At 45.0% G+C, this 18,602-nt stretch overlaps 1 protein-coding gene across 1 annotated transcript in view; it reads left to right on the forward strand.

Moving 5' to 3' along the window:
* The first annotated feature begins 4,173 nt into the window (after positions 1-4,173).
* The window catches only part of LOC138370257 (uncharacterized), a 79,414-nt gene continuing 64,985 nt past the window's right edge, over positions 4,174-18,602 (forward strand). Inside the window, exon 1 of the mRNA XM_069334265.1 lies at positions 4,174-4,453. Coding sequence (XP_069190366.1) covers positions 4,302-4,453 — 152 coding nt within the window. The 5' untranslated portion in view covers positions 4,174-4,301. The remainder of the gene's footprint in view (positions 4,454-18,602) is intronic.

The raw sequence follows: 18,602 nt of genomic DNA on the forward strand, positions 1-18,602 counted from the left end.
CCCTGGGGACTGGGCCTCGACCCACCCAAACTAGTGGGCTTGCTAGATTGTGTGTTTAGATAGTAAATGAGGGTGTCTTTATTGTCAAAAAGACTGGCACCCCACCAACGTAACAAGTTGTACATAACAAGTTATTGTGTTATATGACAAGTCATCAATTGGAAAGAGTAAGAGACATGAAGGTGAGGAAGAGTTTAACGTAAAGTCCTGATCCTGATCCCCTTGCTCTAAATGCCACAGTAAATACTGAGCTAAATAAAGTCCATCTGTGGCTAACTGCCAACAAACTCACCCTTAACATTGACAAAACTTTCTATATTCTGTTTGGCAATAAATCCTCTAATCAAATAAATCTCAAAATAAACAATACACAAATTTGTAACAAATTAGATGGCAAATTCCTTGGCATTCTCATTGACCACAAGCTGAATTTCCAGGGACACATTCTAAACATATCAAAAAAAGTTTCAAAAACTGTGGGCATTCTTTCTAAGATCAGATATTATGTACCACGCCCTGCCCTGGTGACACTCTATTACTCCCTTATCTATCCATATCTCAACTATGGTATTTGTGCTTGGGGCTCTACTACCCAAAATCACTTACGTCCTCTAATTACTCAACACAAAGCTGCTATTAGGACAATATCCAATTCTGGCCCCAGACATCACTCGGTACCCCTACTCAAATCTCTGAATGTTAGACATTGTCACTGCACATTCTCTCATGTGTATTATACATATATAAAACGCTAAACTATAATGCCAATCCTGATCTCAAAAGCTTCATAGAAGGTTGTAACAGAACCCATGAGCACCACACCAGAAATAAATACAGTTTTGATATTCCTAGAGTACGACTTAATCAAACCAGAAATGCTCTACAAATCAAGGGGCCCAGAATGTGGAATGACCTTCCCAACCATGTTAAAGACTGTACCTCTCTCAACCAGTTTAAGTTAAAAACGAAGCTATACCTAATAAATTCCCTGTAACCTACCTTACCCCTCTATTGTCAACCCATGTATGTTTTTTTTTTTTTCAAATCAACGCTGTTTGAATGTAATTTTCTGTAATAATTTGTAATTGTATTTGTGCTGCTTTTTCAACAATGTTCCCCCCTCTTTTACCTCTATTTTTATTTGTTCTCAACACATTTTATTCTTTTTACCCATTAGTTTTAAGCTTTAGTCATTAATGTTTTTCCTGCCCGAAACGCTTTGCGTAATAGTGGCTTTAGGCATTGTATGTACTAGCTCTATCTATAAAGCCAACAAACTTTGTAAAATCTCTTTATGTATGTACCTTACCTAAATAAAAATTATTATTATTATTATTATTATTATAAAGAGTTGTAGGTTGTATGTGTGCTGTAATAAGTTGGAAATCCCCTCAACAAACCCGTGTTGTGGGGGAGGAAGGTCCCCTCAACAACCCCATGTTGAGGGGGGGGGGGGGGAGGTCTTGATTGATTGTTGCCACCAGAGGCGGCTAGTTTGTGTACCCCATCCTCATCCTGTGAGCGGTAGAGCAAAAAGGTTCCCTCAACCCCGTGTTGAAGGGGTTAACAGCTGGGCTAGGTAACAAGGGGGTCATGGAAACGGGGTACAGGTAGTGAATGAGGTGTTGATGGACAGGGAGGTGGTGGTGTGAGGAGCCTCGAGACAGTGTAAAGGTGTCTCCACCGTCTCAGCTTATTGTAAGTACTAATTCCGTCTACAGAACAGCTTGGAGTGCCTGTAGGGTATCTTTAACTAGGACCTAGGACCTTCCCCTAGGTCTGTTTTAATTATCACGTAATTCAGAAGTGCTGAGATCAACCATTAATCTCCACTCGTTCATTCTACAATAATAAAAATAATACATCAAATTAAAATCTAGATCTTGACTAAAATAAATCTCTTGTGAAGGAAACGACTGTCTAGTAAGTCGGCGCTGCTCAGAATGGCGCAATATTACTAGTGTAATTACCTCAAGTGTAATTACCTAAGAATAGTTACAGGATGAGAGCTACGCTCGCGGTGTCCCGTCTTCCCAGCACTCTTTGTCGTATAACGCTATGAAACTACTGACGGTTTTGGCCTCCACCACCACCTGCCAAGATGTAAAGTGTAAGAAGGTAGTGAAAGCGGTGTTACACCTTATTTCTTGAACCGTTTGACATTGTTATATCGTGATTTAGGATGTGATGGTAGTTTAATTGCCCCTCAGTATTTATCTTCTTGGCTGACCTTCGGCAGCTTGGAGGTACAAATTGTCTGAAATTGATAAAAGTCTAAAATGGGTAAATATAACATTGTATCTGCTGATCTGATGAAGATTAAGCCACCCAAAAGGTGGCACGGGCATGAATAGCCTGTAAGTGGTGGCCCTTTTGAGCCATTACCAGTATCAAGAGCTGATACTAGAGATCTGTGGAGGTGCGACTGCACCCTGCGTGACGGGAGATGTCTCCCGTGTCTCTCTCTCTCTCTCTCTGCTGATCTTATGGTGTGATTTATATATACGGGAGCTTACTTGTAAAGTACTATGGTGGTTGATGGAACATGCTGTAAGTCATTCTCGCATATAACTTGTTTTCCAAACAATTAAGACTAGTTAAGTGAGGCTGGGCTGGGTTAGATTAGGTTAGGTTCAATTAGTTTGAGTGGGATTAGGCTTGATTAGGAAAGGTTACGTTTAATAGGGGGTTGAATGGGGCTAGGCTGGGTACCTTAGGGTGTTAGGCAGGTTTTCATTTAAGTTGTTTTGTTGTTTTAAATTCAGCTACTCGGAATAAAAGTTCCAAGTAGCACGGGCTATGGTGAGCCCGTAGTGGACTTACCTGGCACAGGAGCGAGGGGGCCATTTAAGTTGTTTGAACTGGCTTATATACGTACCAATGACCTGTCTGAATAGCTAATGCATTACACACAGAAATCACAATAGCGTGATGCATCAAATTAAGGCAGCGTCTGGGACCCTCTCGGACCCGTTCGAACCCTCGTCACGGCCCTTGTGGATTTGTTCATAGCTAATGCATGTTTCGCTTTATTTCATCTTTGCAAAGTTTTGATAAAGTCCTTGATTTACTATCGTCATCGAGCGGCTTATAGGCTATCTTCTTATCTTGAGGTTATCTTGAGATGATTTCGGGGCTTTAGTGTCCCCGCGGCCCGGTCCTCGACCAGGCCTCCACCCCCAGGAAGCAGCCCGTGACAGCTGACTAACACCCAGGTACCTATTTTACTGCTAGGTAACAGGGGCATAGGGTGAAAGAAACTCTGCCCATTGTTTCTCGCCGGCGCCTGGGATCGAACCCAGGACCACAGGATCACAAGTCCAGCGTGCTGTCCGCTCGGCCGACCGGCTCCCCGCTGTGAAACACAATTACGAGCAAAATTTGGGTAAACTCGTCAGGTTTAGGTTACACATTCAGAGGTCAAGATGTAATATGTCGTCTACATGAAATAACCTTCAACTTTACAATTAATAATTGTCATCGAGTAACTGCACTTGACTTCAACTACAACATGTTACAATTGTCTTGTGAAGTGTACAAGTCAATACACTCTGGCCTCCTGTCCCCGACACAATGAATGAATTAAATTATACAACAGTTAGGGATATGTTGCTTTAGTTAATCTGTCATATTTTGGGTACGAACACATCTACTGGGCGCCGGTGGCTGAGTGGACAGCACGCTGGATACATAGTCCTGTGGACCAGGGGTTCCATCCTGGGTGGGGGTCAGTAATTCGGCCTTGGGGGAGAGGGGGGGAAGATGACCTCGATTAAAAAAAAGCCAAAACGTGTATGAATACACTCTGGCTTCCTGTCCCCCGACACAATGAATGGAATTATTTAAGTATGAATAAAAAATGCGGATGAACTAGGCGAGACACCCCAACACCGTCTCCAGGGTATAGAAAACGGGCTCACCTGGTGCAGCATATCAACACAAGTACCACGATAACCTCCCTGCCTCCTGTACAAACATTAACCTCCACAGTATTATCATCTTGTATATCTTTACAAATTGAATATTATAATCTAGTATCGAGCTAAAATAACATATTGTTGAGGGAATATTAAGGAATCTCTGTGGAGAAGAGGACAAATGTGGTTGATGTAAAGTACGACAACTTCAATGTGAAGACGAAAGGCAGCATCTCGCCATAATCAAAACAGTCGAGATCAGACTGTGAGGGGGAGCGGTGTCATAATTTTTTGTCGTCGGGGGGGCAATGAGCTCTGTTAAATTACACTAATACCGACATTTGTAAAAGACGTTACCGTTTGATTTCTCTCCTAGTCATCAAGATGAGTCGAAACAGCTCCGGACCGTCTTTGAAAAAGAAATTTGTGGGTCTAATTCGCCAGATCTCGCAGCCAGGCGGGTCGCAAGGTCTTGGCAGCGACCAGCACCAGACTATCCCTCGACCAGACACCTTCATTCATAAATACCTGCAAGGGTAAGTGCTACTACGGCTACTACCACAACAACAACAGCTGATTACGACCGCATTGACCCCTCGTCAGCTGTTTTTTTTCCGCCAAATACGTCTCGATAGCGTGGTGTTTGGGGGACTGTTCACCTGTACCCTTCACCTGATTGGTTACCTGAACACCCACGTACCTGCCTCCTCCCTGTGGTGTACCTGGTGGTACCTGCCTCCCTGTGGTGTACCTGGTGGTACCTGGCTGCTTGTGGTGTACCTGGTGGTACCTGCCTCCTCCCTGTGGTGTACCTGGTGGTACCTGCCTCCTCCCTGTGGTGTACCTGGTGGTACCTGCCTCCTCCCTGTGGTGTACCTGGTGGTACCTGCCTCCTCCCTGTGGTGTACCTGGTGGTACCTGCCTCCTCCCTGTGGTGTACCTGGTGGTACCTGCCTCCTCCCTGTGGTGTACCTGGTGGTACCTGCCTCCTCCCTGTGGTGTACCTGCCTCCTCCATGTGGTGTACCTGCCTCCTCCCTGTGGTGTACCGTCTCCTGCACACCAACCCATGTACCTTGTGTACCCTTGTCTTACCATTACAGAAGTGTTATTGATCAGACGTGTACCACACATTATTCTGCCTGCCTTATACTGCTGATACTTGTACTGACTAGCACAGAATTACACCACAATGAATAATTACCTCAGTGTGGGATGCCACACCTATTTCTTCATAGTAGGCCTACCTTGGCGCCAAACGCGTGCCTTAATTGATCTATCTTAAGCCCAATCTCCTCGCTAAGTAGATGTACCTCAGGGCAAATGGGGAGGAGAACCTTTTGACAAGCCGTCGGCCTCGACGAGGACAGGAAGTATTAGTGGTATTAGTGGCCCTCGGGTAAATTTAGGTACCGTGGAGATTTATTCCTCCAAGGAGTGCCGGACCAACCGGGCTGTGGTGGGTATGTGGGGCCTGCGGGCCGCTCCAAGCAACAGCCTGGTGGACCAAACTCTCACAAGTCAAGCCTGGCCTCGGGCCGGGCTTGGGGAGTAGAAGAACTCCCAGAACCCCATCAACCAGGTATCAACCAGGTACCAAGACCGTCATTAAGTAGACGTACCCAGGCACCTTAAGTATTCCTTGGTGCGACATGTTCCCTTTTGCCTCGATATCGACAGCTGTAACATCATACCTTGAGTGGTATATTGGTCCCTTTGTCTTTTGTGTAGGGGGATACGATCCGTGTAACAGTATATGATGTAGATACAAGCTCCACGGCTGTGTTATGACCTGCCACCCAAGCTGCAAGTGTTGCAACACTGGGCCAGGGCGCACCACACAACTCAACACTCACACATTAGAAAGAACTTTTTCAGTGTCAGAGTTAGTAAATGGAATGCATTAGGCAGTGATGTGGTGGAGGCTGACTCCATATACAATTTCAAATGTAGATATGATAGAGCTTGAGAAGCTTGATACCTGCTTGATGGGGTTCTGGGAGTTCTTCTACTCCCCAAGCCCGGCCCGAGGCCAGGCTTAACTTGTGAGAGTTTGGTCCACCAGGCTGTTGCTTGGAGCGGCCTCAGGAATCTGTACACCTGTTGAGAGGCGGGACCAAAGACTAGGTATCAAGCAGGAAACGTCGTCGTCCCTTCACTGTCTAGTATTTACGTATGTAGGTTAGCTTAGCATTTTAAAAGCACCGAATCACCTTCTGTGGTTGATTGTTCAATAAACCCTTGAACTATATGTTTAACACATCTCTAACCCTGTCCATGGAGGACAGAAGAAAATGTATATATGCTGGTTAGCATTGTAAATGTGTTGCCACGTTTGTGGTAGAAAATAATAATAATAAAAAAAAACTGTCTAGTGTGTGGTCTGGTCAGGTAAGTAACTAAGGTATATAGTGAGCTAGTTTCATAACTTAATCATACACACCAGCCTCGTCCGGTGGGGGCGGTAAATAACGCACATTACTCATATGATCACAATAATTGCTAATGTGAGTCATTTTTGCAAATGTCAGATATATTAGTTATCATATTTAGTAAAGACACGCTCAGGCACGCAGGACTTGACTAAGGTTAAAGCATGCTTTATTAACCTTACAGCATGTGGTCAAGAGTCGAGTTTGTGGGAAGTAATAGCCTTGCGTCCTGGGGCCAGATTCACGAAGCAGTTACGCCAGCACTTACGAACCTGTACATCTTTTATCAATCTTTTGCCGGCTTTGTTTACAATTATTAAACAGTTAATGAGCTCCGAAGCACCAGGAGGCTGTTTATAACAATAACAACAGTTGATTGGCAAGTTTTCATGCTTGTAAACTGTTTAATAAATGTAACCAAAGCCGTGAAAGATTGAGGAAAAGATGTACACGTTCGTAAGTGCTTGCGTAACTGCTTCGTGAATCTGGCCCCAGGTTCGTAAATGCTTGCGTAACTGCTTCGTGAATCTGGCCCCAGGTTCGTAAGTGCTTGCGTAACTGCTTCGTGAATCTGGCCCCAGGTTCGTAAGTGCTTGCGTAACTGCTTCGTGAATCTGGCCCCAGGTTCGTAAGTGCTTGCGTAATTGCTTAAAGAATCTGGCCCCAGGTTCGTAAGTGCTTGCGTAACTGCTTCGTGAATCTGGCCCCAGGTTCGTAAGTGCTTGCGTAACTGCTTCGTGAATCTGGCCCCAGGTTCGTAAGTGCTTGCATAACTGCTTAAAGAATCTGGTCCCCGTAGTCTTGCGAAACTTGCGAAAACTATCTTGCATTCTGCCCAAAACGCTGCGCGTGCTAGTGGCTTTACAACAATGTAAAACTTCAAGCCTCTGTACTCTAACGCAATACACCTTCTTGTATATAAATAAATGTTTGAAGTCTGTTTTGTTTTGATATTTAGGTTTCCGCTGCATGAATCGTAGAGAGAAGTACTCATGGTCATACTAGCCTAGGGCCAGATTCACAAAGCAGTTACGCCAGCACTCACGAACCTGGGGCCAGATTCACAAAGCAGTTACGCCAGCACTCACGAACCTGGGGCCAGATTCACGAAGCAGTTACGCCAGCACTTACGAACCTGGGGCCAGATTCACAAAGAGGTTACGCCAGTACTTACGAACGTGTACAACTTTCCTCAATCTTTGACGGCTTTGGTTACATTTATTAAACAGTTTACAAGCATGAAAACTTGCCAATCAACTGTTGTTATTGTTATAAACAGCCTCCTGGTGCTTCGGAGCTCATTAACTGTTTAATAATTGTAAACAAAGCCGCCAAAGATTGAGAAAAGATGTACAGGTTCGTGAGTGCTGGCGTAACTGCTTCGTGAATCTGGCCCCAGGTTCGTGAATGCTTGCGTAACTGCTTCGTGAATCTGGCCTCTAGTCTACACACTGAGGCTTACAACAACGGAGGTTTCCTAGTGAGGTTTAAATGAACAGTAAAATGTGTAGCTCACCAGCTTACTAATAGAGACTAAAGAGTCAATAAAGCACGGAATTCTGAACAAATTATTAATAACGATTAGCGAATCGTACTTGTGTAGCACATTAACTTTTTTTCTGGTAAGTATATACGGTTTTGGTAGTTTTATAGAAACGGTCAAAATTTATGTTGGTTATAGAAAATGTAAATTTATTTGCATGTGAAGGAGTTTTGAACTAAACCAAGAGATGTACTCGCCTTATTGTGCTTGCGGGGATTGAGCTCTGGCTAGAGGGTTCAGTTCCTGAACCGATTATGTGCCTCTGTGGACATCTTCAAGAGGAAACTGGACGGTTTTCTAAGAGAAGTTCCGGGTCAGCCGAGCTGTGGTGGGTATGTGGGCCTGCGGGACGCTCCAAGCAACAGCCTGGTGGACCAAACTCTCACAAGTCAAGCCTGGCCTCGGGCCGGGCTTGGGGAGTAGAAGAACTCCCAGAACCCCATCAACCAGGTATCAACCAGGTATCTGTAATCCTTTACACCACCGCCCACGGGATGGGTATGGGGTGCATAATAAAGAGAGAAATTGAATTGGCTCTTTGTGAATGTTAAAATATGATGATATATCGTTGCCAGTATGTAACTGCCAGCGTATCTGGCAACATTTGTCACGCAAGATGCTAAATCTTCACAGGAAAGCAGTTTATCTGTCACCTCCTGGCTGAACTGTGTATTCGCCTAGTTGTGCTTGCGGGGGTTGAGCTCTGGCTCTTTTAGTCCCGCCTCTCAACTGTCAATCAACTGGTGTACAGGTTCCTGAGCCTATTGGGCTCTATCATATCTACATCTGAAACTGTGTATGGAGTCAGCCTCCACCACATCACTGCCTAATGCATTCCATTTGTTAACTACTCTGACACTGAAAAAGTTCCTTCTAACGTCCCTGTGGCTCATGTGGGTACATGTGATAGCTTGAGAATGCTGCTGCCCAATGGCTTCCAGCTTCCAAAAGATATATACAAGATATTCATTGAAACTTAAAAGTGTTGCCTTGATTTAGGGAAGGCATATGCTAGGTTGGGCAACATAAGATCTGCCTTCAGAAACTTTGTGTAAGAAGTAATTCAGAAGCTTGTATATCACAGACGTCAGACCAGTTCTGGAGTATGCGGCTCTAGGGTGGAGTCCATGTCTAGACAAACGCAAGACGGTTAGAGAAAGTTCAGAGGTATGCTACCAGACTAGTCTCGGAGGTGAGAGGTATGAGCTACAAGGAAAGGCTACAGGAATTATACCTCACATCACTGGAGGACTAGAGTTAGCGGAGACATGATTACCACCTATAAGATTTTCAGAGGAATTGATAGGGTAGATAGACAGTCTATTTGGGTGATATACGATCACTGGGACACAGGTGGAAATTTAGTACCCAAATGAGCCGCAGAAACATTAGAAAGAATTTGTTCAGTGTCAGAGTAGGGAAGAAATGGAATGCACTAGGAAGTAATGTGGTGGAGGCTGACTCCATACACAGTTTCAAATGTAGATCTGATAGAGCCCAATAGGCTCGGAAACCTTTACATCAATTGAATGGCAGTTGAGAATAGGACCAAAGAGCTGAAGTTGAACCCCCATAAGCATAATTGAGTACACATGGCGCTGCTTTTTGTTTTTATTTTGCACCCTGTTCCCTAGAGAACTGGGGCCAGATTCACGAAGCAGTTACGCAAGCACTTACGAACTTGTCCATCTTTTCTCAATCTTTGGCGGCTTTGTTTACAATTATTAAAAGTTAATGAGCTCCGAAGCACAAGGAGGCTGTTTATAACAATAACAACAGTTGATTGGCAAGTTTTCATGCTTGTAAACTGTTTAATAAATGTAACCAAAGCCGTCAAAGATTGAGGAAAGATGTACACGTTCGTAAGTGCTTGCGTAACTGCTTCGTGAATCTGGCCCCTGGTTCCTTAAATTATGGTGTTGAATTGTTAATGATATAACTGTGTGGAGGGAGTGATGCACCGCTAGCAGGATAAGGGCTCCTCTGTAGTGTGCTGGGAACTTGATACCACACTTGCTTTAATGTCGCTTACACATCGCAAGCATTCTGGCTACGCCGATGGGCCAAACTCTCACAAGTCAAGCCTGGCCTCGGGCCTGGCTTAGGGAGTAGAACAACTCCCAGAACCCCATCAAGCAGGTACCAAGCTCTCACAAGTTAAGCCTGGCCTCGGGCCGGGCTTGGGGAGTAGAAGAACCCACAGAACCCCATCAAGCAGGTCTTGGAGTGATGATAATGCCAGACTTCTTCTTGACTGGACCTTGAACTTTACGATCGTATGCGCATGCGTTCCAACATTGAACAATGGCGTTATAGACACGGGGGTCAGCACGTCAGTCTATTAAAGATTAAGAGCTGTGGCTCAGCAGCTGAAGCTCGGGCCTCATAGTAGCAATTAGGTGAGTACACGCGCACACACAAAGGCCTAATTTAACTTAGCATTAGTTACATTCGGACTCGACATCAGCGCCAAACACAATATACTCGCACAATCAGATTCTTCCTCCACTACGCTGCCCAGGCACTGATCACATAACAAGATTTAAACCCTTCGAAACTGTACAAAATAGAGCCGAACACTTACATTTGCAAGGAAACTTTGAACTTGCAAGTTTGCAACTAGAATCCTAACTCAAACAGCACCACTAGCAATCAAGATCTAACCAAGATAAAGATTTAGACTGTATGTCTCGTCTAAAAGTCGCATAAGGGTTATTACAGACCCAAATCTGCTCAAGAATAGTTTATTTAACAACCTTATACAATGGCATGTATACAATATCCTACACAATTAAGGACTTCATTCGAATGAAGGAATTAAGGCAAGAAATGTACCACAACAATTCAAAACCAAGAGTCCTAGCCTAGCCTAACTCTCAATATACTCCTCAATATGTTGAGGAGTATGACAATCATAATAATACTGTAGTGTAATAATTAATACTGACTCCATAACAGGCTTTTAAACCCTAAGTCTTCAGACAGTGATAACTTAATCTCATATTAATAGGCTTGTGTTTCTTTCGACAAGGAATAAATTCTATAATTTACTTGGTCCCCCTAAGTAACTATGGAAATTAAAATTTCAATCTTCGTCTAATATAGAGCACATAGATATTTTTTTGGGGAGGCTGGAATATTCCTGTACGCGATGATTAGCTTCATCATCATCAGTTACAATGATATATATCAATATGGGAACAGTGATTGCTGTGATAATGCCCTCCCCCCCCTAGAATTCCTCACTATCATTTGTTTTGCGCGCGCACCCAATGAATGTTTAGTGGAGGCCACCCACCTTCCGTAAAGAAACCACTGGGAATAAAACCGGTTATATTGAGGCTATCTTGAGATGATTTCGGGGCTTTTTAGTGTCCCCGCGGCCCGGTCCTCGACCAGGCCTCCACCCCCAGGAAGCAGCCCGTGACAGCTGACTAACACCCAGGTACCTATTTTACTGCTAGGTAACAGGGGCATAGGGTGAAAGAAACTCTGCCCATTGTTTCTCGCCGGCGCCTGGGATCGAACCCGGAACCACAAGATCACGAGTCCAGGGTGCTGTCCGCTCGGCCAACCGGCTCCCCGGTTAACACAGACTGCATAGAATATCCACATGCTTAGGAGATCGGGGTTTGTTCCGCTGAACACAAAATAAGTTCAATATCGTCAACTTCATATAGACATTTCCTCAGCTATTAACTTAATGTATGGTAATAAGTTCCTTCTGGTAAAGAATAACATAGAAAATGAGTTTGTAATCACTAGCAGATGTGGCCAAAGTTTGTTCTTTTAACTTAGCTCAGTTTGGATAGTTCCTTCCCTCCTAATCTCCAATCCCAGCTCATATCCTCATTCACATCCCTTCCAAGTACCATATACGCTCTTCTATATTAACGGTTTCTCCTAAATAATTATATTTTCGTATTTACCAGAAAATAAATGAAAATAAAAAAATTGACTTGCGAACGGAAAACAAGAATTTTGGCATATTTCAGAAGTGCAGAAAAATTCAACCACTTCCTTTCTCCGTCCACCAACTGGTTCACCTGATACGGTCTTGGCTCTTCCTGCCTTGTATTTCTTGCCCCCCGCACTAGCTGTCTGGCGGCGCTAGGCTAGTGGGTCTGTGTGTTGTCAAGCAACACTTCATGCCTTGTATTTCTTGCCCCCGCACTAGCTGTCTGGTGGCGCTAGGCTAGTGGGTCTGTGTGTTGTCAAGCAACACTTCATGCCTTGTATTTCTTGCCCCCGCACTAGCTGTCTGGCGGCGCTAGGCTAGTGGGTCTGTGTGTTGTCAAGCAACACTTCATGCCTTGTATTTCTTGCCCCCGCACTAGCTGTCTGGCGGCGCTAGGCTAGTGGGTCTGTGTGTTGTCAAGCAACACTTCATGCCTTCTATTTCTTGCCCCCGCACTAGCTGTCTGGTGGCGCTAGGCTAGTGGGTCTGTGTGTTGTCAAGCAACACTTCATGCCTTCTATTTCTTGCCCCCGCACTAGCTGTCTGGCGGCGCTAGGCTAGTGGGTCTGTGTGTTGTCAAGCAACACTTCATGCCTTCTATTTCTTGCCCCCGCACTAGCTGTCTGGCGGCGCTAGGCTAGTGGGTCTGTGTGTTGTCAAGCAACACTTCATGCCTTCTATTTCTTGCCCCCGCACTAGCTGTCTGGCGGCGCTAGGCTAGTGGGTCTGTGTGTTGTCAAGCAACACTTCATGCCTTCTATTTCTTGCCCCCGCACTAGCTGTCTGGCGGCGCTAGGCTAGTGGGTCTGTGTGTTGTCAAGCAACACTCACCAGCTGGGCCCTCCTGTTCCTCTCCTGCTCTACCTTGCACCATTGTGTATTCATGGTGTCTGAACCCTTCCTTGTTTACACTCCGGTGTCTTGTGTGGTGGTGACGGAGTTGAATGCATTTCCCGAGAGTGTTAGGTACAGTTTATGTACAGGAACAGGAAGGCTAGTATGCTTATCTCGAGGTCTATCCTGTCAAAGGAAGAGGCTGTCCCATCAGTCCTCTTATCCAGTTACTGGTAAAAGGCAACGGTTATCTGTTGACCAGACCACACTCTACAAGGTGAAGGGACGACGACGTTTCGGTCCGTCCTGGACCATTCTCAAGTCAACTTGAAAATGGTCCAGGACGGACCGAAACGTCGTCGTCCTTTCACTTTCTAGCGTGTGGTTTGGTCAACATACTTCAGCCACGTTATTGTGGCTCCTCGCCTGCAAACGGTTATCTTCTTGAGGTTATCTTGAGATGATTTCGGGGCTTAGCGTCCCCGCGGCCCGGTCCTCGACCAGGCCTCATTTTTGTTACACATCCCCAGGAAGCAGCCCGTAGCAGCTGTCTTAACTCTCGGCTACCTATTTACTGCTAGGCGAACAGGTGCATCAACGTGAAAGAAACTCTGCCCATTTGTTTCCGTCTCCTCCGGGGATCGTACCCGGAACCTTATTACTACGAATACCGAGCACTGTCCACTCAGCCGTCAGGTCCCCTACTAAACGGTGTTTAGCTCAAAGACGTGCATATTATCCACTTCGTCACGGCCTAGTAAATGGGCCAAGACTATCACTGTAGGTGTCGTTAAATGACGTTTCTATACTTGTTATCAGGTTATTTAGTCTACGGGTAGTTTAGGGTACTACACCTGTTGTTATTTAGGCTACAGTTACTGAAGGCATGATAATAGCTTTGGTTTTATGCTCGCAAGGTGCGGATTGCAGCTGGTGTTGCATATTGATTGTTGATTGACAGTTGAGAGGCGGGCCGAAAGAGCAGAGCTCAACCCCCACAAGCACAACTAGGTTAATACAAGTTCCAGCACAGATGAACTAGTTAGATAATTTGATAACAGATAAACACGCAGTATCCTCCAAGTGGCAAATGAACATCACCGTGACACCAAAAGGTCCTACCTAACACAAAGAGTGAAAGTTTATTTGTAGAACCAATTACACACAATTATAATCCTTCTCTGCGGTGTTTGAGGTTGTGTCTGAGGTGAGACCTCGGGTTGAGGCGCAGTATATGAGGTTGTGTTTGAGGTTTGAGCTAGGCTTCAAGCGCTCAGGCTAGGCTATCGGGTCTCGTCTCTGGCTGACCGCCGCTGTGGCTGGGGGTCATGAGATACACCAAGTAACGATTATATAAACGTTACGATACCTCCTGGAACGTTTATATAGAAACACCCAATTCAGTTTCTTAAATTTCTTTATTATGCACCCGATACCCATCCCGTGGGTGGTGGTGAAAAAGAGTTAGAGGTTCATAATCGGTTCAGGAACTGAACCCCATAGTTCATTTAGCTAAACTAGTGACACTCTTTTTGAAGCTAGTTACACAATTATTAATGTTACATACGCATGTTCATATATTTACAATCATTTATATAAATACATATACATATATTTTTTTTATATCATAAGTGATTCAACAAGAGGCCCACAACAGTCACTATACAAGGCACTTTACATCTATGGTGAGTCACATAGTTACTAGTCTTGCTCCACACCCACCCAACTGGGTGGCAGCTTTACAGTCATGTGCTCCACACCCACCCAACTGGGTGGCAGCTTTACAGTCATGTGCTCCACACCCACCCAACTGGGCGGCAGCTTTACAGTCATGTGCTCCACACCCACCCAACTGGGTGGCAGCTTTACAGTCATGTGCCCCACACCCACCCAACTGGGCGGCAGCTTTACAGTCATGTGCTGCACACCCACCCAACTGGCCGGCAGCTTTACAGTCATGTGCTCCACACCCACCCAACTGGGCGGCAGCTTTACAGTCATGTGCTGCACACCCACCCAACTGGGCGGCAGCTTTACAGTCATGTGCTCCACACCCACCCAACTGGGCGGCAGCTTTACAGTCATGTGCTCCACACCCACCCAACTGGCCGGCAGCTTTAGTCATGTCATTTATATAAATATTACTAACAGTAAGCAAATTACTTATAGTAAGCATTACCTACAGTAAGCAAATTTTGGATACTTCGTTAAGATTCTTGGCAGTACAACATTATGAATGAAGTACTTACACATTTCTTGGACACTATTGATGGTGTTATCTCTAAATTCCGCGATTTTTTCACATTCCATTATATAATGACGCAAAAGTTTGCGAATAGTTCTGCTGACAGAGTTTACATTTAGTCAAATCTACATCAGCAGATGTTACAAACTGCCAGAGGTACTTGTAGCCGAGCCTAAGCCTAGCAGTGGTAACATCTAGAAGTCTGCTAATCTTATTAGATGACTCATAGACGTGCGGTACTTCCTGCATAATAGAACTTGAATAATTTAACAATATTTGTTTTTAGTTTCAAATTTATCTATTACTATCTGTCTCAGATTGTTGACAGTTACGTAATTTAATAATAAAATTATTGAGAAAATGATTAAGAGCCGTGATGGGGATTCGAACCTAGGCTCTGGGTATTCCCAAACACACGCCTTTGACAACTAGGCCACGACACGATCAAAAGGATTGCAACCTGGGCTTCTATGGCATGTGCCTGGGTTCGAATCCCCATCACGACTCCTACTGATTTACTCATTTATAAATCGCGTTAGTGTGATTTTTCTGAATAAAGGTATTATCTTTAAATGTTTATTTTGATCGATCAACGACGGATATTTTTTATGTGTAAATAATGATTAATGATTGAGTAAAAATATAAATCCTTTTCCTTAACACTTTTTCTGTATTAAAATGGTTTAATGTTTGAGTTTTAAATGTTTTATGTTTTAAATACATATTAAACATTGTCTTGATGAACAAATCCACAAGGGCCGTGCCGAGGATTCGAACCTACGTCCGAGAGGTTCCTGTGTATTGTCTTGATGTATTAAATACATATTAATAAGAGTACTTGTACTCCTACAGGATATTTTGGGCTATTACCTGGGTGTGTGTACAGTATGTAGTGTGACTAGAAGATGTGTTTCTCAAGATAGCCATTAAGATTAAGGATATCAGTTCGTGCATCTTGGCGCTGCTGCTGCCGCTATCTCTAGTTATGTGAATGATCTCTTACTTGATACACATGATAACACTAAGTTATAACTTGGTGTACTTGATACACCATGATGACACACATGATAACCTCAAGATAGGAGATACACACTTGTATCTCCTATCTTGAGATGATTTTGGGGCTTTAGTGTCCCCGCGGCCCGGTCTTCGACCAGGCCTCCACCCCCAGGAAGCAGCCCGTGACAGCTGACTAACACCCAGGTACCTATTTACTGCTAGGTAACAGGAGCATCAGGGTGACAGAAACTCTGCCCATTGTTTCTCGCCGGCGCCCAGGATCGAACCCGGAACTACAGGATCACGCGTCCAGTGTTCTGTCCGCTCAGCCACCGACTCCCCCATCAACTAGTGTTGGGATTCGAGTCCTATCGTGCGTGATACAGACGGGCTGTTGTTGTTTGTAGGACGTAAAGGGGATTCTCCCCAACTTGAGTCATTTACTTGTGATCCTGTGGTCCTGGGTTCGATCCCAGGCGCCGGCGAGAAACATTGGGCAGAGTTTCTTTCACCCTATGCCCCCTGTTACCTAGCAGTAAAATAGGTACCTGGGTGTTAGTCAGCTGTCACGGGCTGCTTCCTGGGGGTGGAGGCCTGGTCGAGGACCGGGCCGCGGGGACACTAAAAAGCCCTGAAATCATCTCAAGATAACCTCAAGAAGATAGAAGATACTGTGCAAAAAAACATGTTATTCTGTTATGCGTCAGTATTCACTAGGAAAATTAAACGAAAACGATTGGAATTTTCGTTTCAATTTCCTAGTGGATACTTACGCATTGTCGAATGTAATGTAAGGAAGCCGAAGGTATGTTAGAAGTTAACTACCCCGTACAGGGTGCGATTAATAAGTGGAATGCACTGAAAGAACAAGTTGTGGAAGCCACCTCCATCCACAATTTCAAGTCCAGATTCGACAGCAAATTTGAACGTTAGAATAGTTAAATTGTAAAGCAACAGGTACAACCAGGTGACCAGACAGGTGACTAAGCTCTCACAAGTCAATCCTGGCCTCGGGCCGGGCTTGGAGAGTAGAAGAACTCCCAGAACCCCATCAAGCAGGTACCAAGCTCTCACAAGTCAAGCCTGGCCTCGGGGAGTAGAAGAACTCCCAGAACCCCTTCAAGCAGGTACCAAGCTCTCACAAGTCAAGCCTGGCCTCGGGCCGGGCTTGGGGGAGTAGAAGAACTCCCAGAACCTCATCAAGCAGGTACCAAGCTCTCACAAGTCAATCCTGGCCTCGGGCCGGGCTTAGGACAGTAGAAGAACTCCCAGAACATCATCAAGCAGGTTAATAAACGGGACATAAGAGCTAGGTTCACTTCCCCATAGTGACAAGTACTGATTGGTACACAAGACCATTTATGCACCCAGGCGTCGCTGGTAATTCATGACCTTTTATTCTGGAGAGTTTGTTTTGACTCACACACACTCGGCTCCTCTTGTGGTCGTGCAGGCTGCTCTACACTGTTACTCTCTAGTCAGTGTTGTTTTGTCGCTACTTTTAAGCACAACAGCACTTTTTTTCCGTTTTTATTTACTTATTGATTGATTTGTTTGTTGACCAGACCACTCACTAGAAAGTGAAGGGACGACGACGTTTCGGTCCGTCCTGGACCATTCTCAAGTAGATTGAGTATGGTCCAGTTCCACAATCGACTTGAGAATGGTCCAGGACGGACCGAAACATCGTCGTCCCTTCACTTTCTAGTGTGCGGTCTGGTCAACATTCTTCAGCCACGTTATTGTGACTCCTCGCCTGCATTTCTTTGTGTATTTTTCAGGTACGCACTAGAGCCAACTTGCTTTCCTTTGCACCTGCCAGTGATTAAAGTCTAATTTTTTAGGTGGTAACTTAGGCACTGGAATTTATTACCTTTGGGCAAGCAGTGCCCGAGGGAAATGTTCATTTGATCGTCTACATTATTTGTATTTTGTTCCTTCTGAAGGTTTGCAATAACCTTTATCCACTCTCGTGTTCTACATCAGCGCTTCCCGACCTCTTTGGACTTCCGGTCCTGTTTCCTAAGACTCAATGCAGACGCTGAGTCACAATAAAGTGACTGAAGAAGTGATGACCAGAACAGAACTCAGAAGATGGAGAAGCTACGACATTCAAGACTGCATCCTGGGGAGCCGGTCGGCCGAGCGGACAGCACGCTGGACTTGTGATACTGTGGTCCCGGGATCGATCCCGGGCGCCGGCGAGAAACAATGGGCAGAGTTTCTTTCACCCTATGCCCCCTGTTACCTAGCAGTAAAATAGGTACCTGGGTGTTAGTCAGCTGTCACGGGCTGCTTCCTGGGGGTGGAGGCCTGGTCGAGGACCGGGCCGCGGGGACACTAAAGCCCCGAAATCATCTCAAGATAACCTTCTTGTACAGCCATTAACACGCATAGCGTTTCGGGCAAGTCCTTAATCCCTATGTTCCTAGGAATACGACCTGTAAAATAGTTTTAACCACCAGGTACCCATTTTACTGTTGGGTAAACAGAGGCTACAGTTAAGGATTGACGCCCAGTCAATCCTCCCCGGCCAGGGATACGAACCCAGGACGAGTCTTGCCAACTACACCACGGGAACTGTTACCTGAGTAACACCTAGCTGCTCCTTGACACACACACACTATGTAACCCTTCATATAGTCTTGAGTAGTTGCATAAATGCAGATATAATT

Source organism: Procambarus clarkii, chromosome 4, assembly GCF_040958095.1.
Source record: "Procambarus clarkii isolate CNS0578487 chromosome 4, FALCON_Pclarkii_2.0, whole genome shotgun sequence".
NCBI classification, from domain to species: domain Eukaryota; kingdom Metazoa; phylum Arthropoda; class Malacostraca; order Decapoda; family Cambaridae; genus Procambarus; species Procambarus clarkii.